This window comes from Cyclospora cayetanensis, unplaced genomic scaffold (assembly GCF_002999335.1).
Source record: "Cyclospora cayetanensis isolate NF1_C8 unplaced genomic scaffold, CcayRef3 CcayRef3_contig_27, whole genome shotgun sequence".
Lineage (NCBI taxonomy): Eukaryota > Apicomplexa > Conoidasida > Eucoccidiorida > Eimeriidae > Cyclospora > Cyclospora cayetanensis.
In genome coordinates, this window is record NW_020312225.1 from 37053 (window position 1) to 64627 (window position 27575).

At 54.7% G+C, this 27575-nt stretch overlaps 6 protein-coding genes across 6 annotated transcripts; 1 reads left to right on the top strand and 5 right to left on the bottom strand.

Moving 5' to 3' along the window:
• Positions 1-691, bottom strand: LOC34617300. Its single transcript, XM_026338507.1, has 2 exons — positions 571-691; positions 1-233 (listed from the first exon to the last, which is right to left on the bottom strand). Exons 1-2 carry the CDS (start codon positions 689-691, stop codon positions 1-3), a joined length of 354 nt encoding a protein of 117 aa, XP_026194292.1.
• Positions 692-1472: 781 nt separating this feature from the next.
• LOC113147557 lies at positions 1473-3011 on the bottom strand. The gene is made up of 3 exons (XM_026338508.1): positions 2835-3011; positions 2050-2381; positions 1473-1887 (listed from the first exon to the last, which is right to left on the bottom strand). Exons 1-3 carry the CDS (start codon positions 3009-3011, stop codon positions 1473-1475), a joined length of 924 nt encoding a protein of 307 aa, XP_026194293.1.
• A 2604-nt stretch (positions 3012-5615) lies between these two features.
• Positions 5616-11857, bottom strand: LOC34617298. Its single transcript, XM_026338509.1, is given in 6 exon segments — positions 5616-5759; positions 5960-6118; positions 7316-7407; positions 7709-8103; positions 10626-11685; positions 11797-11857. Coding segments are annotated over 6 exon segments (1911 nt in total).
• Positions 11858-11949: 92 nt separating this feature from the next.
• Positions 11950-14107, top strand: LOC113147558. Its single transcript, XM_026338510.1, has 3 exons — positions 11950-12025; positions 12143-12266; positions 12712-14107. Exons 1-3 carry the CDS (start codon positions 11950-11952, stop codon positions 14105-14107), a joined length of 1596 nt encoding a protein of 531 aa, XP_026194295.1.
• A 795-nt stretch (positions 14108-14902) lies between these two features.
• LOC34617295 (acetylgalactosaminyl-O-glycosyl-glycoprotein beta-1,3-N-acetylglucosaminyltransferase) lies at positions 14903-18284 on the bottom strand. The gene is made up of 2 exons (XM_022730670.2): positions 17138-18284; positions 14903-15237 (listed from the first exon to the last, which is right to left on the bottom strand). The coding sequence occupies exons 1-2, from the start codon at positions 18282-18284 to the stop codon at positions 14903-14905; spliced, it is 1482 nt and encodes a 493-aa protein (XP_022588007.2).
• A 1859-nt stretch (positions 18285-20143) lies between these two features.
• Positions 20144-27375, bottom strand: LOC34617294. Its single transcript, XM_026338511.1, has 9 exons — positions 27291-27375; positions 26974-27172; positions 26849-26916; positions 24155-24312; positions 23890-23977; positions 23590-23754; positions 21741-23092; positions 20774-21130; positions 20144-20359 (listed from the first exon to the last, which is right to left on the bottom strand). Exons 1-9 carry the CDS (start codon positions 27373-27375, stop codon positions 20144-20146), a joined length of 2688 nt encoding a protein of 895 aa, XP_026194296.1.
• Positions 27376-27575: the final 200 nt, after the last annotated feature.

Below are 27575 nucleotides of genomic sequence, written 5' to 3' on the forward strand. Positions count from 1 at the left end.
TTAGCTCCTGTTCGTGGATTTCACCTTTTCTTGTGAGCTGGTCATCAGTATCTCTATCTGCGTATATCTACGCACGTAGCTAGCTGTATGCGTGGTCGCCCATCTACATATTGCGCCCCTGCACGGTGTGTACCTGCGTGCATTTTGAAATATCTTTCTAGCGTCTGCCCTCCGCTGTCGGTCCTCCTCGGAGAGGTTCTTGGTCCAATCCCTGGGAGGGAAGCAGATGCCATCTGCGGGAGGGAGGATTCGGACTGAAACCAAGTAAATCGTGCAAGGGGGGGGGCAAACGAGAGAGGCACGCAAGGGAAGAAGGGCATAGAAGGTGTCATACTAGAGACGCACGGAGTATGAGTGTCAGTGGCATTCAAAGTGAGGTCATATGTTATTGTTGTTGGAATTCAGGGAGTAACCTCTGCACTGCTTGGAGGTCAAAGGCTTCGGACGACTAGGCATCCCTGTTTGCTGCCTCAGTGGTAGAGCCTCAGCAGTATGCCCGTTATCAAGTCAGGAAGAGTTCAGTAATTTTGGCAGATGGTGTGTGCCCTTTCGGGTGTAGAGGGGGCCTACGGCCGTCCGGTGCGAGTTCCATCGTTTCCATCTTCACGAATTTTTCGCGCCTTTCTCGCAGCCGCTTCTTTTCCAGAGTCTCCCGGTCGGGAAGGACTCTCCACTTGTGATCATAAATCATCGCTCCGGTGTTATTGGCCCTAGGGTTAATGTGTACTCACAGCGTGAACGCAGCGATGCGTTGCGCCAATGCCACTGCTACGCTAGGGCGGTTTCCAACGACGCGCAAGACACCTCGAACTCCCTCCTCCAAATCGTGATTCCCAGCCAATAAAAGTTCCTTTACTACATTTTCAATGTAATTCTAGGTATTGAGGAGTGGCGACACCGTATCAGTGCTTGTTAGGGGCCGCAGCATGGAGGGGCTCTCCCTGCTCGCGGGCATGCAAGTGACCCCACCACCTGGGAGTTTCCCGCGTCTTAGGGCCTTGTTGCACAGTATCCAGACATGTGTCATTCTAAGGCCAGTCTCAACGATAAAGTCTGCGGCTCTGGTTCAGTGTAGTTAGGCTCAAGTTTGTACGGGCACTGGCCGCCACTGACGATTCGCCGCTGGGTAGCAATCTCCCCAAGGGCAGAGTCCTGAGCCATACAACCGGCCTACGCCACTTTTGCACCTATTTAGGATTAAGGAAGACACCTGCCCACACTGCTGACTGTCTGGGTCGCGATGACAATGCCGCGCTTTCCCAAGTGAGCAGCATTCTCTGAGCGTCAAGTGTGTGCATGTGCGCTCAAAACTGGACACCTAGAATGCAAATGCAACCTCTAGTGTAAGCTGTGAAGTTTTAACCGCAAAGCGTAGCTTTAGGACAGCAACTGCTGTTCTCATATGGTTTCCCCTCACGGAGGAAAACAGCCAAGAGCTGTGAGGCAGATAGAAAGACTCCCTCAGGGCCCTTCTAGTGACTGCTGTCAGCGTGTATTTCGCTGTCTTCACTTCTTACTGCCAACGGCTGCGGCTGCTGCAGCTGCTGTTGCACGCGAGATAGCCGCGCCAAGACTCCGTGGGAACGCTGGAGCGCTGCAGTAACGGCTTCCCCCGTAACACCTTCAACAGACGTGTCAGCGGGGATGCCCTGCTCACCGTTTTTCTCCTGCCGTTCTTCATGCGCAGTCGGTTGGTGCGGAGAAGAAAGGGGGGCCGAGGAGGCCTCTTTTGGGGCGAAGCCTCCTTGTTCAGGAACCTCCTCCCCAGAAAACGTATCTCGAACAGTTCTAACGTGTGCAAGCTGAGGGCCTAACCCACCGGTAGGAGGTTCCTCCGGAAGGGAAGCCAGGCTTCCACCCGTGCTCTTGCCAACACCATCACCACCACTGTCGTAGCTGCTCTTGTTCCGAGGCTGCTGCTCCTCCTCCTGCTGCTTCTGTGGCTTCTGCTCCTCCTGCTTCAGCTCCTCCTCCTGCTGCTTCTGCGGCTTCTGCTCCTCCTGCTTCAGCTCCTCCTCCTGCTGCTTCTGCTTCTGCTCCTCCTCCTGCTTCTGCTCCTGCTCCCGCTCGCGAGGGCGTATAGGAGGAGCTGAGTGGGTGGAGGAGAGCGGCTGCTGAGGTTGCTGGTTCTCCTCCAGAGACTCTTCTCCCCGGCGCGCCTTCCTTTGTGGCGGCTGCTGCTGCAACTGTAGCGTCTGTCGTGTTGCAGCAACTGTCTCATCCGGTGCATCTGCCTGCCGCAGCTGAGGCTGCCCCTGCTGCTGCAGCTCTACAGGTGACCCTTCATCCCCCGTGGGCTTATCCTGTACCACGAGCCACCGCCAGAGCAGCAGGATCCAAACAAGGAGCAGCAGACTCAACAGGCAAACAACAACGCGGCCCTGCACCGTCACCAGCAGCACCGCCGCACGCACACATGCACCCATCGCGTCAAAAAGGCACCGGCAGAATCAGCGCTACTACCACCACTACCAGCAGCAGCATCACCATAGCAAAAGCAGCGAAAAAAACGGCACAAAGATCCCTCAGAGGCAGCAGCACTATGCGCATAGTGCTGCTGCCTCTGAGGGATCTTTGTGCCGTTTTTTTCGCTGCTTTTGCTATGATGCTCCCCCCACAGCCAGCGCCTCCTCGCAGTGGCCGACGAGCGCCTCTGGGAAGGCCTGGAGGCTCTCCAACAAAAATCTCGTCGAGGCCCTTAGGGAAAGGCGACGACCACGGCGCAACGGGGTGCGTGTCACTTCGAGGTTGCAAAAAAATCACGCCTCCAAGGTCGAGCTCCCACAGTAAGCCCCTCTCTGTACGACCTAATGAGGCATTTGTCTATGTCTTACCACTTTGCTTAGCCTGCGGCGGCCTCGCCCTCTTTTTCGGGGAAGCCCAATAAGACCAGCCTTGCTGGATAGTCTTCCGCCGTTGCTGCCGCTGCTGCTGCTGCTGCTATGAAGACGGCGGCTGTCTGCAGGCCACCCGTGGTGGCCTGCCTGGTGCCACACTCCGCCAGTTACCATTGCTGCTGCTGACGCTGTTACGCCGCTGTATCGGTCCTGCAAGGCTGCCAACCGCGCCGCTGGTCCCCTGAGTCTCCCGAAGAAGGCCTTCCCCTTCACGCAGAGGCGGCAAGGGCGGCCCCCGGCAGAGGCGCCGCTACGCTGGGTGTGCGCCGCTTTAAGGCCCACCGAGGAGCCGTCACTTCCTCGTGCTCATAGCCGTCCCGTGGAAGCCTCCGGAGGCACTGGGGCAGCAAGCGAGCGGCGAGAAGAGGGGCCTCTGCCACGCGAGAACTCCACAACTTCGAGGCTACTTCTCCCGGCTGAAGGCGAAAGAGCAAGCACGACTCGCCGAAGACACCCTCGGCAGATTCGAGTGATCTTCGAGAGACCCCCGTGAGCGCGCCCAAGGTTGGCGACTAGGAGGAACGGTGTGGCTTCCGGTGAACGCATGCGCCTCCACTGTGCAATGCCGTTTTATCCTCTTTCGCAACGCTATTAAGATTTAGGGTCGAGGCTCAGGGTTCGTGTCGATTGGGCTCGCTGAGCACCCACTGCCGAGGCGCGGAGGCTCTCAAGCGAGACAGCCCCAACGAAGAAAATGAGGTTAGCCCGGCTGCCTCCGCCATTAACGGCTTGCATATCTGCTAACAGAGTCGGAAATACAGCATTCTTACGGCCTTACAGACATCTATGATCCAAAGACGCCAAGCCCTCGCCCAGAAACTACCGGACCACTGCTCTGTTACGCCCAGACGGCGCTCATCGAGGGCTGAGCGCCGGGGAAGGAAAAACCCTGGCCATAAACCACCCTCAGCACTGCACTCCACCTTTCTCGCACACATGCTGCCACAAATTTCATGTTGCATGAGCCTCCAGGGGGTGCCACACGGAGAGCCTGTGGCTCCCACGCCCTGGTGGAGGCCCCTCTTGACTTCCCTTGCAGCCTCTCAGACCTTGTCATCAGGTCAGGCGGCAGAACATTGCTGCTGTAGGGTATCTGTGTACACGCGAGCTGCCCACAGGCAGCCACAACGCCGAGACACAGCTAACCTCACCACCGAGTCGCAGCTAGCCAAAGGGAGAGCAGGTCGCTCAGTAGAGTGAACCCGGAAGTACCCCAAGGTCGCTGTCGTCTTAAGGGACCTCTGTGAGGCTCGTTACCCCTGTGTACACCAAGAGGCCTTTTTGTGGCCATCAGGTTCCGTATATTGCCTCCTGCTTCCTCGTACAGAGGGCCGGCCTCAAACCAAAAGGGTCTCTGCTGTTGCATGCCTTAGCGGCCAGGTGGGGCCCCCATTGATGCAAGGCTTCGTCGGTTGCTATGGTGCTAGGGCAGAGATAAACTGGTTATAGCAGAATGCAGGTTTTTCTTTGCTGGAAAAGAGACGGAGGAGGTGCGGGAGGCTCTCGCGAGGTGCGTAAAAGCCGAAGCAGCTCAGGAATGACGATAATGCCTCCCCGCTTACCAATCCCTCATTGTCTCTGAAGACAGTCAAAACGCGTAGCAGCACGCAGACACTGAAGAAGGCCTGGACAGCCAACGGAATCCATGGTCTGCGAAGAGCCCAGCGGCTCGCGCCGCGTGCCCAGACGAGACAGAAAGAAGAGTTGGGGTCAGTGATGTATATGTAGAGGCCCTAGGGATGGGAAAATGCACTAGAAGCGTCAGAGATGAGGGAAGCAGTTAGAAGTCACAATAAGATAGAAGCAGGGGGCAGAAGGGAGTGATGGAGAGATGGTCAGTCGAAAGAAAACTGGAAAATGCTGGGGTGAAGGAAGCGGATGCACAGGAGCTGACAAATAAAAGTTCTCATTTTTCCAGCGCCAATACAGGCAACGTCTTGTCGAAGTGTTCGAGCTGGTTATGTACCCATGAAGGTGCAAACGACGCTCGAAAGGCATTTTTCTAGTAGCTGTAGCAGCTCTCTTGCTCGAATTAAGTACAGAGTAGGCAGTGAGGATCGAGGCAAATTCGCAACTCTTGCGGCACCAAGAAACAAGCTAGCACACCTATAGCATTAGTGGTATGGGTAAAAAGTAAGCGTACAACTTTATTTTTTGGAAGGCGGCGGAAATATCCATCTCGCTGAAGAGCTCCTGCAGGCCTTCTAGCTTCAGCTCGGTCTGCAGCAAAAAGCAAGGGTTGGCTGTTAGAGTCACCACGGCTGTGGCTAGCAGGAGTGGCAATGCGGCTCCATCACCTACGCAAGAAGGAGGCTCCTTGCTCGAAGGCGACCTTTTGCTGGTGTTCGGTGAGAGGGTTCAGTATGTGCAGCCTACTTCGATGAGGAGACTGAATACCTCAGCCATAAGGTGAAGGGCCCTAAGACTCAGGGCCTGCGAAGCCTCCGCCGCCTGCAATTTCAGTCTGCTCGAGACTGGCAGACCGGCGGGCAGCATAATGTCGCAGAATGATGCGAAAGAGAGCCTAGCATAAAACAAAAGCACTAGCAACCCCACAACCGCATGTGTGGGCAAACCTAACGCAGTGTGTGTATGTGTGTTGTGTGTGCATGCGCGTGCATGTTTATGCGTGTGTGTATGTGTATGCGCGTGTGTGTCTATATTAGTGTGTATGTATGTATGTATGCATGTGTGTATATATGTGCATATGTCGTGTTGCTACTCTTGGTCTTCGTCCTTCACTTGTTGGCTTGTAATCAATGAGCTTCCTTTTTCGGTTGCGCCCCTAGTTACTCGAATGTATTTCGCCCCTATGCGCACTGTCCCCTGCAATATTACTTGTGGTCTATGCTCCTGTGCCTCCTTTTCTATTCGTCATTGCCTATGAGTTGAAATTTGGGCGGGCTGTTTGAATAGCATCCATAAGCGCTACCCTTTGTGCCACTTCAAGGCTCAGCGTTCAGGCATCAGGAGTTCTGGCCGCCTTTCCAGGGTTCCGCCAGTCTTTCCCAGCTGTCACCTCCTACAGTTTATACTGTCTAGTATAGTTTAGCCGTGCGTACTTGGCATCTCTCTGGTATCTCTGTATGACTTTTCGTACGATGCGCGTCGTTGCCGTTAAGCCATAATCCTCGAGGAAGCCTTTGACCTCTGACACCGATGCATAGCCGAGACTCTTTGGGTCCAGCACTCGCCACACTGCCCGCACATTTACGCCCTTCCTGAAACGGACAGATAAGAGGAATTTAAGGATGAAGAGGACGTAGCGGGGTGTAAGCAATTAAAGCTTGTCATGGACTGCCGTACTGAGGGTGCGTGCGTTCAGGCAGTGTAGCATCGGTTGCTGCGGATCTAAAAGAGATGATCCCGAATGTGTATGAATGCTTGTATGCGGACGTGTAAGCAAAGTCTCTCCTGGCTGCCTCAGTTTCTCTCAGGACAGCGAGAAGCAGCTCGAAGGCAGCAGCAAGGGCTTGGGGGGATAGCTGCCTTCTGCCAACCCTCAAAGAAGGAGGTATCGAGGCGCGGGGAGTCACGAGGGGATCGCCCTCCGGCCGCAAGGGTACCCTGTCGACACTTTCTTGTGCCTGCGCAGTAATTGCAAGGACATAAAACCGCGGGCTCGAGCGTTTAGCTTAGGGGTCTGCTGTAGCAGCAGCGAGACGGTAAGGGTCAGACAGCAGGACGACTCAAATTCTAGAACGGAACAACAAGCAGCGGCAAGGACAGCACCAATGCAGACATCCGCTCAAGCAACGAGGAAAAGCGGTACATACAGGCGCCTGGGGTAATTTAGACAAAATTCACAGTGATGGAGAGACTGCACAGCTGTACATCCGAGGCACAGCTAGAAAGAAACTAAGACATTCAATGCGGCTGAAAAACTTGAGAGGGGGCACGCCACATTGAAAGCCGATTCAGGGGTGGAAGGCGCGGGCTGTGTGCACTAATTCTGACAAGATAATGAGACCCATAGCGATTCGACTGTTTGCAAGGGAAATTTCTACTTGTCTTCCCCAGACGCATCGGCAAATAAGTTGCCAAGTTGTATCCGCAGAAAACAGCGTTTCAGTGTCGGCTTACACAACAGCACCTCTGGCCTCCTACAGTCATCCCAGCATGCATTTCCCTCTGCCTTTGCTCCCTCTCCCACTTAAGCTGAAAGGTTGCCTCCTCAGCCGAAGGCAACGGTACCGGGATTCTACAGGAGATTTGGTCCAGAGGGCCAACAGGCCTTGCAAGCTGCCCCCTGCCTTCCATCTTTGCACTAGTTTTCTCTGCAGAGCCTTTTGGTAGCTGGGGGCCTTCAAGAGGCTGGCTAACTGGAGTCTCAGCTTCTCTCCTTGAGGGCTGCTGGGGGTCCTCTGAAGGCTTTGTTTGCTGCTGCTGCCGGTGAGGGTGCTGCAGAACTCTGTTACAGCCAATATGTCTGGCCCAAATCCGGCTGACGCACGGTCGGGGGTACAACAGATGAAGGAAGTCCGTAAGCGATAAATAGCCATCCCGGTCTCTGCATCAGGCAACCAGACCATACCCGCAGAAAAACATGAAACCGCTGTCAGGGGCCCCTAGCATCTAAGCCCGGCTCTGGGAGAGTGGATCGTGAATATCAGTAAGTGTCCGCTTAGTCGTGCTCTTGAGGCCCTAGGATGCCCATGCAATCTCCGCAGGGGCCCTAGTGGAAGCTGCAAGCCTTGCTCTATCAGCGTCACCGGTCAAAGCGCCAGAAGAATGCTTCCACAAGCTGAAGGGTGGCTCGCTGACGATGTTGCCTCAAAAGCTGCAGCAGCCGTCCTGCAGCAGCAGCATACCAAACTCGCTTTCCGTACCAACAGTAAGAACTGAAGAAGCAATCGTGTGACCACAAGAACCAATGTCACCAGGGCCAATGCCACTACCAGTAGCCGTGATCCAGCCACGGCTCGCACGTACAGCGGCAGCCAAGAAAGAAGCCGCATTCACATTAAGGGAGTCTGGCTTTGCAAATGCACCCTTCGAGACTATTCCAATGCCATCCTTATCCAGGTAACGAAACGCAGCTTCAGGCGTAATATCTCTGTGGCGCAGCAACAGCTGCTGTCGCCGCTGGTGGCTCCACGCTGCGTCCAGCTCTCCCTCCAAAACAAAGGCGAGGGCCTCCGTTGCCTCGCTTGTCAGCCGCCCTTCCTGTTTCAGATAGCCCTGTTTGAGAGGGGGCCCCACAGAACTCCATTCCGTGGGATAATCTCGAGCAAGAAGTAGTGACCGTGCAACGCGGTGGTGAGGTGTCAGGGCCGTATGCAAACTGCAGAGACATCGCAGTTCTCTGTAGCTGTCTCCATTTTGCAGGCCATTCAACATCACATAACATGGAAGCTTAGGGGTAGGGCGAACAAATTTACTCGGCAGCCGTAACAACTCCATCTCCGTCAAAGTCAAGCCGTTGGAAGAGCCAAGCAGCGTCTGCTATGGATGTGCAGCAACGCTGACTCCTTAGGAACTCACGCAACTCGTCACCTAAAGAAGACAGACTGCAGCCAGAAAGGAGTTGCATATAGGATTCTATTTGTGTTCTGGTTTCAAATGTGTTTCTAAAGTCCGTATACAACTGCATGTGCCATCGTATCTCATTATTAATCTCTTCCCCTCCTTGCCCATCTATACCTATTTTATGCACCCCGCCTTTGCTGGTGCATTTATTATTTGTTCGCTTCGCTATTCCGCCACATCTTGGAACTGCTTAGTCCTTAAGGGAGTAACCATGCATTACAGCAGTGCCTTATTCGTCTGTTTCCCACCCGGGTACTTTGCTGCGTTTGCCTGCTTAGGATTGGGTGCTGAGATTGTTGAAACGGAGACATATGGTTAGTGCTTACACTTACTCGTGAGAGCCCCAGAGCCCGACTTGTTTATGAGACTGAAGGCGTCAACTGGATGGAGCGTTGGGCACATGGCTGCCATTCTTCTTCTTTTTTCTTGCTGCAAGGCAGACATCCATCAGTACCAACCGCTCAAATATAGACCACCTGTCTGAAACATCCAGGCTTGTTATGTTGGAGAAAAGAATCCAGAAACATTTGTTTTATGACTCCTTAGAGTTAGGAGGTGCAGCTATTTTGATGTTTTAATTCACTTCAACTTTTCCCGGTTGCCACGTATCACTACCTGGTGGTAGCAACGGCAAAAATTGAAACCCCGAAACGGACTCAAGATGAGGGATTAATTTTGCTCCCCTTGTTCAGGCCCAAATGCCAAAAAAATTAACGCGGCACACCCTACGGTATCTGACGGCAGTTATCGGGAAGTAGAGCTTCGCAGTGCGAATTCCGCTCAGCTTGTTTGAATTTAATTTAGCATCTCTAAGCATGTGCGATGAAGATACTGAGGTGTTTCTCACCGCTAGCTCAGTTTCTGCAGTGCTCCTCAGGAAGCGCACGAGATCACAGGCAGTATGGAAGGTCAGGCCCATCTTTTCGGATTGAAAAGTATATATGGGGTGAAAACCTATATCGCGAAGGCGGAACCATTAAACAATATAAAGAGGTGTTTATAAATTGTTATGATGTTTTTTGAGTATCAAAACAAATCATGCCTCATAACTGCTCTCGATACACTCGAAACGCATTACAAGAGAAAGCAGACAGACTCCAGAACACAGGGGGGCGAGGGAGACAGAAGCCCTCAGACAAGCTGACACCCCGACAAAATACACCGCCTTCATGGCATGAAAGCTATTTTTTGCCGAGAGTATTAGTTACTAAACGCCTCGCCAGCAAAAGCAAACAATTCCTCATCATCGTCCTCACGAGGTCACCTGTACCAGACTATCAGCATTTCTTTGCCAGCGTGTAGGAAATTTGGGGAATAAAAAACTTAATATGACCCATAATTCTGGAGAATCTCATTAAGTAGCGGGATTTAGCGGGAATTTGCCCCGAAACCTTCAGCCCCAAAAGCTTTAGACACTAGCACGCAGAGGCAGGAACAGTAAGGGGCTTGAAAACGAGCTGGATGGCTTTGTAGTCTTCGACACCCAAACAGTCTGATCGAACGTATAAACATGTTTACAGAAAGCAGACGGAATGAGTTTATACCTAAGCCTGAGGCCTAAAAAATAGTGGATAATCGAAATGGGTCATTTAGGAGGGCTGTGTTGATAATTAGCGCCACGTGCTAGTCCCTTCGCCGGAGTTGGAAATGCAAATACCTAGCATATAAATGGCTAAAGCTTCGCCTATGAGTTGAAATGGACTGCTTACGCAGTGCTAAGGCAGTGAGAAAAATCGCATAAACAAAAAGTGCAGGGAATGCCTTTTTGCCATCCTCACCTTCTATGTCGAACGCTATTTGAGGCCAAACAACAACTGAGATCCCAAGGAAGCAAAGTCTTTGTGTTGGTGCCTCCACTAGGCGCTCGTCAGCCTATTTACTGTGCCCTATTCTTAGTAGCCCGGGGAGAGCCGAGGAGACATTCCAAACTGCGAATTATATATCTAATGATCATTAGAGTTTTGCCGTTCTACGCCTTTAGCCAAAACATCACGAAGGGACCTGGAGCCTTTGGGTCGTTCTCCTGCCTAGAGAACTATGGTAGAGCGGGCTCTCTAGGAGACTATAAGCGTCATATTAAAGAAAAGCCTAGAAGCAATGAAAAAAGGGGGATGTCAGGGCCCCTGCACAGGGAACCGGCATGGCTGTATCCTTTCAACAGACGTGCAGAAGGTCCCGCAGTGGGCTCCACACACGCACACTAGCCCCATAGAAGAACCTCGGGGCACTCATCCACCCCTGGCGGATCCCCATGGTCCTTTCGCGACCTCTCCCCATCTGAGCGATTTCAGCTTCAGCAGATCGACACCCTGATAGGCGAAGGCGAGCCGCAGTCTCTCATGCTTCAGCTGCAGCCGACGCTGCCGCCCCCAATGTCCTCGATGGGCAAATGCTCGTTTCCTTTGTCGCTTGTCACTCCGTACTTTATTGCACAAATAGCCTGAAACCCTTTCATTCGGTGAGGGCATGGAGGTTACATCGAAGTCCTCCGTAGGGGCCCCCACGCCCGATGAAGGCGTTTGGCGTGACACCCAGCCTAAAGAAACGTTCCCACTTCCCCTGGGGGCCTCCAGTGGCAGGGGATTTTCGCCGGAAGGCGCCACTGGTGGCCCAAAGAATGGCTCGCCGAGAGGCAGAGAGAGCCCTTGTAGCGGAGCCCATGACTCAGGAGAGGCCTTCGGAAGGGGGAGAGACATGGAAGCCATTGGAAGGGGCAGCCGATGCTCTGGTTCAATAAGGGGTGAGAGGTTTAGCCAACACATGAAGTGTGAGCTGCTGTTGCTGCTGTTACCGCTGCTGCCAGCGCGAAGTTGCCGTTGCAATCTCGGGGCCAAATCACCCCAAGGGCGCCCTGCACCCTGCGGTGTGTCGGATACACGGAAGTTCATGTGCGCATATCCGACATGCAGCATCGCCCCCGGTAGGGCGTGGCCGTGATGATGAGGAAAGCCACGGTTAAGGCATTCCGGGGCTGCCAAAATGGCTCTAGTACTTGCTTTCTGTGTTGCTGTAACTGCAGCAGCAGCGAGGATTTCGGTAAAAGGGCCTCCTGCCTTGGCTGCCCGCAGCAGGGGAATCATTGCAAGCGTGGTGACCGGCGATTTCGCAGCCCTTTTTCGCCGCACAAGGCGAACTGCAAGTTCTTGTTGAATGGATCCTTTGGCTGTCTTCGACACTGACCCCCAGTCAACGCGCTCGCCTTCCAAGGGAGCAGGGATCCGTCCGTGCCCTTGAGGCCCTCTGAAGGGCTGAAAATGCCCTAGTTAGAGGCCAAGAGAGCTATAAACAAAACCATGCAGCATATAACGCCAGCATTTATTTTTTGAGTCTACTAAAAATGAAGGATGTGCAGCTTTCAGCACACAGCTACCGTCAGCCTGGTCCTGTGCCCCTCGGCTTTCCCCCTCCCGCCTCCCATGAGGGCCCCCCATGTTCAGACAGGAAGAACCAAAGATCCCCTCAGTGTTTGGCGCCCTCTCGCTACCGCCTGTTTATGTGCTGAATCCACGGACATCGGGATGCTATGCGCCGTTTAGGGGTCTTTTGTCGTGGATTCCACAGACTTGAATCTCTGAAAACAGAGGACGGGCCCGAAGATCGCGCGAGCCACTGCTGAAGCCTGGTCGCTAAACGAATCCATGCCTCCAACCGCAGCTTGTAGAAGAAGGCGGGAAGCATCTGGTGTAATTCCAAAGACTCTTTGCGAGGGGGCTCAGGATCGGTAGCTTACGTGTTGAGCGGTGATCAGACATCCACGCGTTCCTCCTCTCTTCGCAGGGATTTTTCAGTGTCCACGGTGCCTTTTGCGCGTGAAATTAAAGGCGGTACGGCTGCAATGGGGTGCCACCTCGACTGCAGCAGCCATGGGCTTTAGGGCCCTCACATCCCGGGTGTTGGCAGGCCGTCCACGATGTTTGCTGCTGCTGTTATTGTTGTTGGCGCCGCTGATACTGCTGCATGCAGCACCATATGTGCCGCGCGCTCTTGCTGGCAGCACTAGGACACTCCACTCGCGGTATTCCTTCCTTGTCTCTCACCAGCACCGTGCAGTCGGTCCGACAGAAGCAACAACAACAGCGGCCTCGTATGGCCGCACTGCAACGAGTTCTCAAGAGTTGCTGCACCTGAAAACACCGCCAAACCTCGCAGGCACTCGTCAACGCACTCTCTTCCACTCGCCTGTCCTGCGCGCAAGCAGCAACAGCAGCAGCAGCAGCACCAACAGCAGCACCAACAACGGCATTATAAACGGCATCATAAACGGCGAATCAGGCGTCCAGGTCAGCAGCAATAGCTTCAAGGCCAGCTGGAGTGATCAGGAGAGCACTTTAAAGCCGCAGGAAGCCAGCAGAGAATCCGAAGCGGGAGAAGGAGCAGGCGCAAGGGGGGGGGATGAGGAGACAGCCTCGCAGCCCTCAAGACCTGCAGCAGCAGCTGTTGCAGCTGCTGTGGGTGGGGATGGTGTCACTGCAGGTGCGTCCGGTGCAGAAAGACGCATTATCGGTCATAGGCTTCAGGCTGTAGGTCTCAAAATAAAGGCTGACGATACTGAAGGCGCCTTAGAGCAGTTGCAGGAGCTGATTGAGGCCTACTCTGCAGCCTTCAGGGGTTCTGGCACCGGAGAAGCAGCACTGGCCTCAGGATCTGCAGCTCTTCCTGGAAAGCCTTCAGTTGCTGCTGCAGTCGTTGGCGCGGCAAGTGGTGTCTTGAACCTTGCTGCGCGGCAGAAGGATGGGAAGGCAGCACAGCGGGTACTGCTGGTGCTGCAGCAGCACGGGCTGCTGCTGCCTGTACACCCGGACTTGGCTACGGCCTTTATTGCAGCAGCAGCTGCAACGAACAACGTGACGGCAGTGGGAGCCATGCTGGCCTTGGTGCAGCAGCAGCAGCAGGAGGTGCAGCAGCGCGCCGTTGCTGCTGCCACAGAGCTGCTGCTGCTGAAGCGGAACCTTGGATGGAGGGCTTTCAGAGACTCAGGGTTGCTGCTTCTGCTGCAGCGGCGCAAGAGCCTTCCTCCCCAAGGCCTACTCCTCACGCTGCTTGTCAACGAGGTGCTGCTGACATTGGCAGAGGCGCAGCAGCAGCAGCGGCAGCTGCAACAGCAGGAGGCGGCGGGAGTTGCGCAGATGGCCGCTGCAGCTGCGGCAGAGCTGCAGCTGCTGCAACAGCTGCAGCAGTCCCTCCACGAGGGCATGCTGCTGCTGCAGCAAGCCGGAGAGACACAGTCTCCCGTGTCGGTGGCTGCTGCAGCAGGTGCAACAGCAACTCTGCAGCAAACTTCCTTACCGCTGCTGCACCTTGCCCAGTGCAGCGGCGCCGTTCCGCGGTCTCTTCTGCGCAGCTCAGAAGACACCGCGTCAGCGACTGCAGCAGCAGCAGCAAGAAGTTGCACCCACTGCAGCAGCAAGCTTGGCTGTGTAGGCCTTGGCTTGCGGGAAAGGCGACTCCTGCGACTGGGAGTGCTCCGCCTCGCTGCCTTCAGCGGGCAGCGGCAGCTTCGCCGTTTGCTGCACTTTGAGATGCTGTTGCAGCAGCAACAGCAGCAACAGCAAGCGCCAACGGCGAAGCAGCTTGGGCACCAGCACGCTTCTGGCTTCACAGTGGTGCTGGACGCCGCGAACATTGCCTACAATCGACAAAACAAAACTAGCGGCAAGTTCAGCTACTACCAGGTGAGCTAAGGGCCTTCTCGCAGCACTTGCGTTGTTGCGACGCGAAGCCGCAGCTCCTTAGATCACCCCACTCTTTTGCGAGTCCTTTCGCCTCTCAAACAACGCACCCTCTGTATTACTGCTGCTGCTGCTGTTTGCAGGTTGAGAGGCTGCGCCAGGCTTTGGTGGCGCGAGGAGAGCGCCCTCTTATCATCATTCCCGGCGTGTATTTTTGGGGAATGAGGACGAGCACAGGGGGTGCTGCCTCCTCTGCCGCTTCGCGCAAACTTGAGAGGCAACAACAGAAGCAGCAGCAGGCAACGGGCAAGGATGGGGGCACCAACAGCAGCGTCTTGTGCGAATTGGGGCTTTGCGTCAAGTGCAGCGATGAAGTGCATGTACCCAATCAGAGCAAGCGCTGCAGCAGTAGTAGTAGCAAGATGGGTGCCGAGCAAGCTTCCAGCAGAAGGATTGGCAGCAGGAAGACACAGAAACTAACTTGCCAAGACAAGGCGCTGCTGCAGCTGTGGCAGCAGCAGCGGTGTCTTTTTGTGTGCGGCACGGGGGCTCACGACGATCATTACCACCTCCTTGCGACGCTGGTCGGTCCTCTATGCAGCAGCAGCGGCAGCAACAGCAGTAGTAGTAGCAAAAGTAGCGAGCCGAGCTCCTCTCAGCAGCAACAGCTGCTGCTCTCGCCGCCGTTCCCGCTGGACGTAGTTCTCACGCCGCTGCAGCAGCACTTGCGGCACCTCTCGGAGGCGCAGCCTCAGAAGCAGCAGCAGCCAGCGATGCCGTCAACAGTTGTTGCTCTGCGAAGATTCATCACGGGACCTCCTCTGCCGGAGCACGAGCTGCTGCAGCGAATCTTGGCGCTCCCCGAAGCGCAGTCCGAGCAGCAGCCTTACGCGGAGGAGGCGACACAGACGCTCCCCGAGGGGTTGCCGCTCGCACCAGAATCCTCGCAGCAACAACCCCTCGTGCCGCAGGAGAGCTATGCAGGTGCCTACTTGCCTCTGCCCCTTTTGACCAACGATCGCTTCCGGGACCATCGACTAGCCTCGCAGCTCCGGCTGCCGTTTTTGCATTGGAGGCAGTTGTCTCTGCTCCCGTTCGCCTTCCATCACCAGCAGCAGCATCAGCATCAGCACGGGCTGGCGCTTTCAGGGATGGAAAAAAGCAGGAGTCGCTGGAGAGGGGATCAAGCCTTCTTCGGCAGCGAAGCGCAGCAGAAGCCGGAGCATCAGCAGCAGAGGCACGGTGCTGTGCAGCAGCGGAATCAACCGACATGCAGAGGCGCCAACGCGCAGCTGGCTCTGCGGGAAGGTGGGCAGCAACAGCACCAAAAGCAGCAGCACCAACAAGAACAGCCGCTGCGGCAACAACCCGCGCATGAACAGGAGAGTACAACCAGCAAGCGGGAGAACGAGCTGCAGCAGCACCGCGAAAGGGGTTTCTTCGCTGGTGCTGCTCCTGCTGAGGAGGCCCAGCAGCAGGAGCAGCAGCAGGAGCAGCAGGAGGAGGAGCTTCTCCAGTGGCGACATGGAAGCAAAGCCCTAGAAAACATCTTTGTCCCCCCGGATGCACCGCTGCTCTTCGTAGGGGAGCGGAGGCTCGTTACTGCCCGCATCCAACAACACCAGCCGCAGCAGCGGGAAGCACGAGAGATTTGGCATATCCCTGTGGAAAATCCAAGCGAGGCTGCAGCAGCGTCACCCGCAGGCGCGAGCGACGCGGTAAATAGCAGTTCTTTTTTGCACCAGCAGCAAGGGGCAACAGCAGCATGGGAACTGCCATCTCTGCAGCTTCTGAGCACCGTGGATAATCCAAGGGCATGGCAGCAGCAGGAGGCCCTTGAGGGGGAGAGGCTATGGCTAGGTTTCGACACACTTCCCCTAGTTACCCGCATTGCTGCGGTGAGCAGCAAATTGCAGCAGTTGCAGCAGCAGCAACGTCGCAAACAGCAACACGAACTTGGCGAGTAGGCGTTAAAGCCTCAAAGTGTGTATGCTCAATTGTTTTAAAAGGGAGTTTGCGGGGGACTGCGCAGCTTCAAGAAGCTGTTTTTGGTGCGAGGGCTGTCTCGCTGAGGAATACCAGCCATCGCACTAGCAAGCACTGCTGCTGCTGCTGCTGCCACACTCACGCACACTGACAGCTTTTGGTGTCCATTAAAGTCCGTGCAAGGCCTGCTCAACGAGCAGTCAGCAGGAAGCGACCTGGAAGCAGCAGGAAGGGGGCAGCACGGGGTGCTGCGCGTCGGTTGCTGGTGGTGTTTGCTTTGTTGCGGGTGTAAGACACTGCGTCATTCGTTAGATCCTTGAAACAGCTCCGCGTCTGCAAGGGGCCTTTGGTCGAAACTTGTGTCCTAGATAAACCAAAAGGGGCAGCAGAAAGTAGGGGCCGCTGCTCCTGTCGGTATTGTGCTAGCGGGCTGGAAAGGTCTGGAAAGATAACGAGTATTATCATGTGCAGATTAAAAGAACGGCCTACGGGCAGACAGATGCACAAGCGTTCCCGTAGAGAAACAGAGGCAGAGAGAGAGAGAGGAGACAGGGACAGACAGAGAGATATGCAGACAGACAGAGATATATACAGACAGACACAGACAGAAGGACAGCAGCAGTAGTTGTGCTAGAGGCAATGGCTGGTCCTGCTGCTGGTGCATGAATCTTGTATAAAAAGCAGTGTTGCAGCAAGGTGATTTGCGTGCCCAGCACTTCTTTAGGGACTGTTGACGCCCCCAGAGTCTTGGTGGCCTTGACCTCGAGCTGCTGCTGCAAGGTGCCTCGAAAAAAACCCGTACATGCTACAAGGCAGCTGTAAGCAGCGAGTGCTTGTAGCTCTAGGAAGAGGCAAGGGGATACGGGTATTGTAGTAGCAATAAGCGCTGCCAGGCAGAGACGCTCTGCACAGTGGCTGGCCCCAAAAGGGCAGAGAGGCTCCTGTGGGACTGTTGGTTTTGGCGTCCAGTTTCCTCGGGCGATTAGCAGGTGCTCCCGGATCTGCTGCCGTGGGTGGTGTTGCTGCAGCGGAAGCGGCACTTCAGATGCCCCCCGCTGTTTCTCCATGCGTAGTATCTGCTAAGCGTGAAGAGCGACACCGGGTGAGCGGCGACAAGGCGTGACAAAGTACAGAAGAGGCGTTCTTCCTCCTCGTGCACGGCTGCGGGGCCTACGGAGGGAGGCGCAGCGGCACTGTCGGCTATGCCGAGCAGCTCGAGTGGGTGGGGTGGAGTGAAGAAGTCGATGGCTAGCGGCAGAAACTGCGTTCTTAGGCTCAGGCGGTGCAGGCACAGGCCCACAAAGACGTCTTCGTTGTACACCTCGGGAGCCTCTGTGGACACTGCGACGACGGCGGCAGCAGCGGCAGCAGACAGGATGTAGAAACCCCCCGCTGCGTACAAGGGGTACAGGGCATACGGGTAAATGTCTCCAGGCTGGTAGTTCTTGTTGTCGAGGCTCCTGAGCACGGGGCCCCCGTGAGTCCCTTTTCGCGGGGCCCCGTAGACGTGGTCGGGGAACTCCTGCTGTTGCTGCTGCGCCAGCGTCAGAATGAGCTTGCGCCGCTGCTGCAGCATGACGTCTCCGTCCGTTTTCAGGAGGAAAGACGCCTCTGGGCAGTCTTTGGCGAACCAGTGCAGCAAGGATATGCTCTTCGTAACGAGGGTGTCGTAGCTGTCTGCGGGAGAGAGGAGCAGGAGGTCACCTGCGGCAGCGGCTTCCGCGTCCAACGCAGCGGCGATCACGGGGGATCCGGGAGCGTTTACCACAAACACCCGCTTCAAACTGTGCGGCCCCACACGACCCTCGCGGCCCCACGTCCGCCTAACGGCATCCCGCACCGCAAACTCCTCGGCACGCGTGTACACAGCCATCAGCAGAAAAGGACCTTCTCCGCCGCTGCCGTCCAGGCCCTCGCTGCTGCTGCGGCAGCTCTTGATGCGTGGATACGCGAGCATGCGCCAAGACTGAACGGGAGAAACGCCACGGGGGGCCCCGCAGGCCCCTGTGCACGGTGCCTCCGCGGGTGGGGGTTCAGGGAGGGATAATGCAGCTACGGCCATGGCTGCCTGGTGATAGGCTTTTGCCGCAGCATCGGCCACTGCATCATCCTCGTAGCTGTCGAGGGTGTCATCGTGGGTGGCAGCGGCTGCCTCGGCAGCTGCCAGTGCCTCGGCAATGCGTCGCGCAGTGCCACGCAGCATGGGGGCTTCCGAGTGGGACGGCAGCCAGCCGCTGCCGGCTGCCGTCGCTGTCGCCTCTTCTGCAGAGGCCGCCGCTGGCAGTGCTGGGGGGAAGTGGCTGAAGGGGCACATGAAGCCCGTTTTTTGGCATTGGTGCGCGAGCACCAGCACCACCAGAAGCAGTGAAAGCAGCAGAACATGGGCAATGAGAAGGAAGGGGGGGGGCGAGGAGGAGGCCAAAGAAGGAGGCAGCATTGCCTAGCAGAGAGGAGGGCCTGAGGCTGGGCTCCCAAGTCAACGCTGACAAATCCTCAGTGTTCAACTCCGACGGGTCGGCTGGTCGTCCCCTGCCGGAGCCTAAGACCTTACCTCTCTCTCTGCTCTTTCCTTTGCTTGTGGAGGCTTCATTCTCGTCAGAACCAGCGAAATTTCAGAAGGCAAAGTAAGGGCTTCCGCGGGCACCGTTCTGCTTTGTCTTGGAGCACGATGAGGCGCCTCCCGGGTGGAGGTGTTGCGAGCCTCGGCGCAGCTGTGGGAACAGTTGCTGCGGGGCAGCTGCTACGCAGCACGCGAAGGTTGCTGCTGCTCATAGGATGCACAGGGCTGATGAGGCCCTCGTTGCACGGCTCAAGCCCTTTCCCCCTGTCGTTGGGAACGATGTCTTGCTCAAGGTCACCGAGGATGCCGCCGGAAAGGTAGCTGCGTAGAAAGCCAGCGCAAATAAAGGGTAAAAGCCATTCGTAAAGGTTGCAGGGGCAAGAGAGTCAAACTTGCTCGCGCCTAGCAGTAGACAACACATTGAGTGATTCAGGCTCGCGTTCCTCCGGTGATCCACTGACTGACCACCGGTGAGCAGGGCAGATAAGGCTTAGATGCAGTCCATAATCTGATTCAAAGCCCTTCGGCTCAGGTTTCAGTGGTTCAGATCATTCGTTCCTCATGACTTGCGGTTGGACGAACGCCGCTGCCCTTCACGGCTAGAGGGTTGTAATAGATCTCTTGAGCAAGCGTGGAATTACTGTTTCTAAGGCCAGAAGTTGCTTATTCAGAGTAAAATTTTACCCTTTGCGTCAGTTTTTAAAGGTGGAGCGTTTTCTGTTTATAATTTTGTGAGCGTAAGTAGCCACGTTATTTAACCTCCTCATGAGAGGGAGATCCGCGATCACGCAGACCCGAAGGTGCATTTGATACTGGGGTGTCCGACATCATGGAAGACTAATAGCAGATAAAGACTGCAATTTAGTTCACAGCATGAAGTTTCTATGCAACTGTGTCGGAGTTTTATAGAAGCGATGCTGAGTCCGAAGTTCGCAAAATGCGGTTCCCTTCAGAGCGCGCCGAAAAAAGGCACACAGTGCTGGCGGCAAACAGAAAAGGCCTCTATCATCGGGAATCTTATAGAAAGCGAGGTATAGGGGCCCTAAGCAAGGCGCCTTCGGTATGCTGGGTGGAAGACAGTTGAACCCTCCACCCAAAGCCACGAATCTAGTGTACAAAGCAGTGTCTCTCCCTTCAAAGCCTGGACGTCCTGTATCCTCTTCCTCGCTGCTACACCAGGTGCAGCAACACCCCCACCATACCTCGGCTCCTACGCCTGCACCCTTAGGCAACTGCCGTAAATAGGCCCTGCTCTTTGCTGCAGCAAGTCTGCTGCGTGTGCTGACGCAGCCACTGCCCAACTAAGCCCTCCAAAGCGCCCCCCCAGCCGCAGCCGCAACAGCCACACGCGAACACTGCAGCACATTTCTCCCGAAGCAGCAGCAACACCAACACCACCAGCAGCAGCAATAGCAGCAGCAGCTGAAGGACAGCGCTTTCCCTGCAGAGTAGCAGAGGCAACGGCGGTGCGTTACACGCCACACATATTTGGCGCTTGGTGTTTACTTTTTGCCTCTTTTAAGCTTCTTCTGATCAAAGGGGAAAAGGGAGTCATCGCCCACTGCCGCCTCGTTTATCTCCGATGCCCAAAGGCTCTTGTGCCCGCACGAGGCCCCTCCACCTCGTAAGACGCAAGGGAAGGCAAAGCCTTGCTCGTCTACTGCAGTTGGTTCCGCCTTTGTGTGCTTTATGCAGTCCCCGCCGACCAGAAAGAAACCCTGCAGATAGGCACAGTCACAGCCACAGAGAGAGCCAAGAACAAGCGACACACACACAAGACAGGACATAAGAGGAGCTGCATGAAAAGCCTTCTTGAGAATCGCATTAGCCTTATCGTACATTGATCTTGAAAGAATGCTCAAAAGGGATATATAGTGGCTATCAACAGTGCGCGCCTTTAGATCCGCGTCGTGCCTTCATTGCTGTGCGTTTTCCCTGCCGAGAAACGCCCTACTCCCCCGCACTCTCTGAAAGCCCTTTTCTCTTTGTGACCACCGTTCTTCGTAATTCCTTCCTTCCCCCCTCTCCCTGCAGGCCTTGCCCTCTCCCCCTCCCCCTCTCCCCTAAATAGAGACCCTTCCTTCCCCCCTCCTCCTCCAGTCGCGCGCTCGTCCTTCCCCTCTTGGCCTTACTGGCTCGCAGGTGAAGGTTCCTTGTATTTGCTTGTCAGCCACACAGGCCTCCGTCTTCCCCATTTTACTCTTCCCTTGCAGATAGCCAACAGGGCACACGATCTGCACGGCAGCCAGCTCTAGCTGCTCGCACTGCGCCTCTCCCCAAACAGTTGTCGCGGGCTTCTTGATCTTCTTCTTGCTCTTCTGAGCTCCTAAATGCGAGCCGTCACGGTCGCCTAGCAGCTCCTTTGGGTCTTGCGCTATGGCGTGCTGCAGCATGAAGCCATCTGGACAGCTCCACTCAGGCGGAAGCGTCTCTAGCCCTGTGCAAACCTGCCGAAGAGGCTCAAAAACCAGCCCTTCCTTGCAGTGAGGCTGCGCAGGGGAATACTCCAGCAGTAAACAAGAGGAGGTCAAAGCGTCGTACGAGCCCCCTGGCCCCCCGCACTCAGGAAGCGCTGGTACCACCTCGCGCTGCAGATGCATATCAGATGCGCACATATGCACACATCCGTGCAACCAACCGACCACCCAAACACACAGGCACACCCACGTCTTGGCTATGGAGAGAGGATGTAACGCCCGCGCAAGGAGAACACGCATCTCACAACACATCTAGCCAGGTATCCACTTGTATGCACTGTACGGACACCCGGGGGAAGAGGCAGATGCACGCGTGCGTGCAAATACTAAACGTTTTCCCCCGAGTAGATGGCCTTTTTCAAGAAGCAAGTAACGGAAAACAAAAGTGGGGCATCCAGCAGCAGCGAGACACATGACCCCATGCGGCGCAAGAACAGGGGCCAGCAACAACAGCAGCAAAAGCGAGGGGGTGCCTGACAAACGAATTTCGCCAGCCCTAAAGCCCCTCTTTGGCGACGCCTGCCCCGCTTATCGCGTGAATTGCTGTTCAAGGTCTGCGCCTGGCTAGCCAGCTAGCTAGGTGCACTTGATGGCTCGCTGTTACTTAGGGAGGTGGGTGTACCGAGAGGCAGTATCCGTCTGCCTGGGTTTCGGACGCTGCTGCGGCTACGCAGAGCGCTTCAGGGGGTTGCTTTATGATCTCGAGACAAACCACGCTATTTGTCTCCTTAGACGTGGTGGCGTGGCTGCCGGTAGGACAGTCCAACCGCAATGCATCCACAGATATCGCAAGGGCCTCGCACTGCACCTCCGGCGCATTCATTCTCCAGCCGTGAACACCCTCCGAGGAACCTGCCAGGCTGCCATCCACCGCAATGAGGCTTCCAGTCGCCTTGAGGATATCTTCCTTGCTACCTTCGCCTTTCTGGGGGTCCTCAGACAGCCAGATACTGCGAGCATCCTGCAATCGCCTACTAACACCCTCCATTAGAGGGCTGCCGGGTGCTCCCCAGACGCGCCGCTGCCACTGAGTCGTGGGCATCACGCCACCCCTTTCCTCTACTGTGTTGTTGGAAGGCTCTGGAGCGAGGGAGAGGCCTCCTCCGTCCTTGTCGACCTCGCCTTTCAGTGCCTCCTCCTTTCCCTCCTCCTGTAGCAGCAGCTCGTGGGACCGCCGGAGGCTTTGCAGAGGGCCCCCTGCCCACTTGGAAAGCCTGTACAAGGGCTCCTCAGTGCCCTTCTCATGGCCTTCCAATCGCTCTTTTAAGTTTCCAAAGTTCCCCACAAAAACCAAGGACGCTCCATTCGAGGTTGTGTCTGAACCAAGAATCTCCTCCGTTGCGGCTTTCTTCTGGGGAAGAAAGGTCGCAGCCGTTTCCTCTTTGAGCCCAAGCCGCTCTGGAATTTCTCCCTTCATTTCTCCCTTCATTTCTCCCTTCATTTCTCCCTTCATTTCTGCCTCCATGAATTTTTCTCTGCTTTCCACCTTTCCCTTGTGCGACATCTGCATCTGCCCTCCTACGCTGGTCCCGCTGGTATCAAGGCCTTCACTGGCGGGTGCAGGGGGGAGGCTCTCTTGCGCCTCAGTAACAACTGCCGTATCGCCGATGTGGCACGAAAAATTCGGAGACTCCCTCTCCACGCGAGCGCAGCCGTCCTCCGCAAGGGTCTGCTGTCCTGCCTTGGACAGGAAGTGGTTGCTGTCTTGCGGGCAGACGAAAATAGGTTCTTCCTCCTTTACGCACTTCTGCCTCTCTGCCACGTATTCCCATCCCTCTTTGCACTGAGGGATGGCCCTCCCTAAAACGACCCGTCTGCAATCTCCGGTCTCCTTGTCGAACGCAAACCCAGCGGCGCAAGAAGGCAAAGCTCGATACCTCTCTCTCTGCACGCAAACTCCACCCTCCATCTTGAAGGGAGGCCTGCAGGAGGGCACCCCCGGTACCTCCCGTTCCAAAAGACAAAGGGGGGGCCCTCCTAGGCCTTCTGTCATCGAGAAGCCGGAGGCGCAGCGATATGAAGCTAATGTGCGTGTCCAGCGCACACATGTGTCCTGAGAAAGAAGAAACACCACCGGCAGAACCGTGGAAGCCTTCATTCCGATAAGGCCCTCCCTACTCTCGTGAGAGCTGTGCGTTCTGCTCCTTCCCCGTGAGTGCCTGTTGCCTGTTGGCTGCTGTCACTGCTTCGGCTGCTGCTGCTGCAGCCGATAGGAAATACAAGGGGGCATGTGCGCTGCAGAGCGCATGCATCTGCGTTAGATTTCAAGTGCAGGGCAGGGTGTTTTTGAAGCTGGCAGCAGCAGCACCCGCCAGCCCCCCTCCCTCTCCTCCGTGCAGCCGCCTTTTGGCTGCTGTTGCTGCTTCCGGCGGCACCTAAATTCCCCTGCATTCACCTTACCTGTTGTAGAACAAAGCCAACGGGACAAATAGGGGTGGGGTTGCTGATGTGCCGCTGCACACAGACCCCGCCCTCCTCTGCAGTGCCTCGATCGCACGTCCACAAAGGAGACTCCCCAACAGGCTTCACGCAGAGTATGCTGCCCAGTTCTCCGGAAGGATGGAAGGTCGGGGGACAGAGTGGTATGGGTTGCACCACCGTGCGGCGCAGGCAGCCCTTCTCGTAAGGCACAAAGCCTGTAGACTCGCATGCGACACAAGCGAGTAAGCCGCGCGTTTACGTCTGGGGAGGCATGTTGCTACTACGGCCTTACAGGTATCTGGAAAATCGCAGCTCCGAAGGTTATTATAGTAATGGGATGGGGGCCCTACCGGACGGGCAAATCCTCTCGGGCAGTACCGAGTCGGTAACGAGGCAGGCGCCTTGCTGGTTTTGAAATGAACCATAGGGACATATCAGCTGTACGCACGCACGCTCCTGATGCTTGCAATCTGGGACACAATATGTATGAGTCGTGCTTTCTGCGACTGTAGCAGAGGGCAAGAGGTAGATACCTGTATTTTTTACAGCTTTGCCGTGCGGGGTTTCAAATCTGTATTCAAGGAAGGTTTGTAGGGATCCGGCCCATGGGCTGACCTGTGGCTTCATGAGTTCTACTTTGACACATTCCCCTTCCACACTATCGAAGCCTACTGGACAGGATAGGAATACCTCTCCTGCCAGGGGCTGGGGGGAATGTATGGTGTTTTTCCGAAGTGTTAGGCTCATGGCTTTCTTGTCGCCTTCTGCAGCAGCTCCCATTGCGTAACACAAAAGGAGAGCAATCTTTCTAATTAGAGCACTGGGGGATGAGAAGCGAAGCCTGGAACGCCTCCAAAGTGCGGGAGGCATGCAGTCTAGGGAGGCCTCAAGACTTTGAACTCTTTCGACTGTGCGCCGCTGGGGGCGCTGGAAGCAGCCGGTCCTCTTCGGGGATGCCTCGACAGCTCTGACAGTGCAGCCACGATGGGCCGGCTGGTGGCTGGCTAGCGGGATGGGAGAGGGGCAAGAGTGTGCAACTAGCGGCAGAGAAGGGGGGATGGGACCCGGGGTACGGGCTTCATGTCCCCGCGGTGGTCGCCGCCGCATGGAGGACGCCATCACCATTGAAATGGAAAACTCTAAACCCTACACCCTAAAGAAGAGCATCATTAGCGGCGCGGCTGGGCTGTAGGATATGATACGCCCAAAGACCAGCGGATAGACCAGCTCAGGAAGCATAGAGGCAGTGAAAAGTTATTAGAGAACGGACGAGAAACGCAAAGAGAAGAGTGAGTCACAGAGGAGCATAGAAACCTGTTGTTCATTTCCCTCCTTTGTTTCTCTTTAACATGCTGCTGCTTCCGTAAAGCAGACTAGTAAAAGGGCTTAGCTGTAGCACAGGGGCAGAGCCCCACGGCTTCTTCTGCTGCTTTTTCTCCCTTGAAACCAATATTTCCTTCATTTACTCTCATTATGACTTTTTCTTTGGGCTGTATTTCGCTGGGTGTACGTAGCTAAAGATCCTCCGCTTCGGGGCGTTGCCTCTCGGAAAGTATTACCTGCCTCGTTGTGGGGTCACTTGAGGGGCCATGAAGAAAATTCGCTCCCAACAAGTGCGTGGCGTTCGCTGACCAATGTACGCTTTTGATGTATAGGACTGCTAAGGATATTTTACGGCTTATTTCTGACCGCTGATTTGGCGGTTCTCTGCACTCTTCTCTCCTGGACTCAAAACTGTAACAGGCAGCTAAGTGAGTTAGCAAACGTATGTATTTGACGGTCTGAGCGTTCGACTCGCGTACTACGCACAACACCAAGAAAGTCTAAAGCTGCAGCTGGCTGCTTTTAAACCCAGCTAGCAACGCTACTCGTAACGGGGAGGATGCCACGATCCTGGACTCCCCACTAGCCCAATTAAAGAAGGAGTGCCTGAAGCCACGATGTATGCAGATGGCTCTGTAAAGTCAAAAAAGTATTCATATGGCCTGAAACTCAACGCGAGAACAGATCCGAGAAGAAGAAATCGCCATGTGGGTAGGACACATGTCGCTTCTTTCCGACCCTCTGCAGGCCACCGCGACGCAATTTGAATTTATGATCCAAGGCTAAGGGAACAGCTTTTCTTGCCCAATCCACGCAAACGCAATAACTGATCCTCTATACAAACACATCAATGCCGCATATTTACGTGAAAATATTCCATTGTTCAAGTCTTCGCTTCCCCCCCAATCCTTCACGCGAACCGCACAGACTTAGTCCGTGGCGATTCTCTATTCTCTGGTTCTCTTAATTTTTGACTATTTTAAACACCGCCTGCATGCTACCATGGAACTCATTATATGCATGCTTGATCGTAATGTGTCCTGCATACAACGGCGCTTGCATGATCCTAGTTCTGCAATTATACGCCGAGATGCATGTTTCCTTACGAGTACCAGCGCCAAAGAATTGTGAAAAAAACGGCCCTCTTATTGCTTTTCTCTCTATATTGCGGTGGTTTTACATGATAGACGAAAGAATTGAGTGCAGGCAGTATATTAACCCACTACATTATCATTTACAGCCTTGAAATAACACTAACGCAGCAACTACGACGAGAAACGGCGGACATACTGTCCTAGAAACTACAACCAAAAGACATAAGGATAATGAAGAGCTTCACTCTTCAGATCCTACGAGTTTCCATTGTTCCAAAATATCTTGCGGAAGAACATGCGCGTTGAATGCGTTTTCTGGGCGCATTCAAGTTTGGAGCTCAGAATGTAGCCTTAAAACTTCATAAAATTCCTACCGGATTCGTATATCTCCCGCAGGAAAGCGAAAAGATAAGTACCAACAAACCACACTGTGGATGAGAAAAACCAAAATACTTCATGTGATAATCGGGAATTATGATGAAATATGGGCGTACCGAGAATGGCGACGTATGGTTCCCACTTAGACCATTGCAGTTGGCATGGAATGAAGAAAGTCGAAAGTGGATCTGAACAGAAATACGAGCATCACGCTATTAAAAAGTTCTGCCAGCATGATGCTATATAAATCAAGCACTGTTCGGGTATGTTACGAGCAACAGTAGAGGATACATCCACGGAATGTGATCACAAAGGCTTTTGACATTTGTACCAATAATTAGGTACAAATGTATAAACACCCACGGCACCGCCCCTTTTCTGCCTTCGTGTTGACTTTAAAAACTGGTCATACCGAGTGGACTGGAAGAGGCTCCAAAAAGAAAGATCATCTAGTAAGTAAGACAGAACAGCTGGTCAATACGCGATACTTCACAAATTTGTAAATCAATGAAACGTACTTGGCAAATCGCTCCAGCGACCACCCAGGCGCAACCAAAGGCCATTAAATAGCGAGCCCACACCCTGAAGAATGACATATGCTATGCACAAAGTCTAGAGCTGATATCCTAATATCCGAACCTTGCACGTTCTCTTTCGTCCGATGTCACGGGCTCCATGTCCCTCGCATATGGAGGCAACGAGAAGTACACCAAACCACCGACGACGAAAAGAAAGGTATAGTATATAGGCCTCAAAACATAGTAATAGTGATCCGCAAAACCTAAGATCGATGTGTTTTGGGCGAATACGTTTTTGAAGACGTAGTTACCCATTATGGCTGATTCTGAAAGAAAACCATGAGCGTACCCGTATCAAATATTAGACCGGCAATTCCTAAGGAATAAGAAGAGCGCCTACACAAAAGTCCAGGAATATTTAATGCGAACAAGGCCTACCGCAAGCAGCAGGACTAATGTCGTCGAAAGGAAGACCAGACCAAAGGGCCAGCAACAAGTTTCCCGCCAGCTGAACTCCAACCATTTTATTACTTTGTCCACGAATGCAGCTCAAATATTTATTGTACTCATCTGCCGAAGCAGCTTTTTATGCATTTAGATGGGATGGCGCGCTCCCTGTGTGCTAGCCGTCAACCCAGTTCCTTTTGTGTTTACCAGGCAAGAAATAAACGTCGTGAGAGTCGCCTGCAACTTGCTGGAGGCCATGGAGGCCAAGTACCCGAC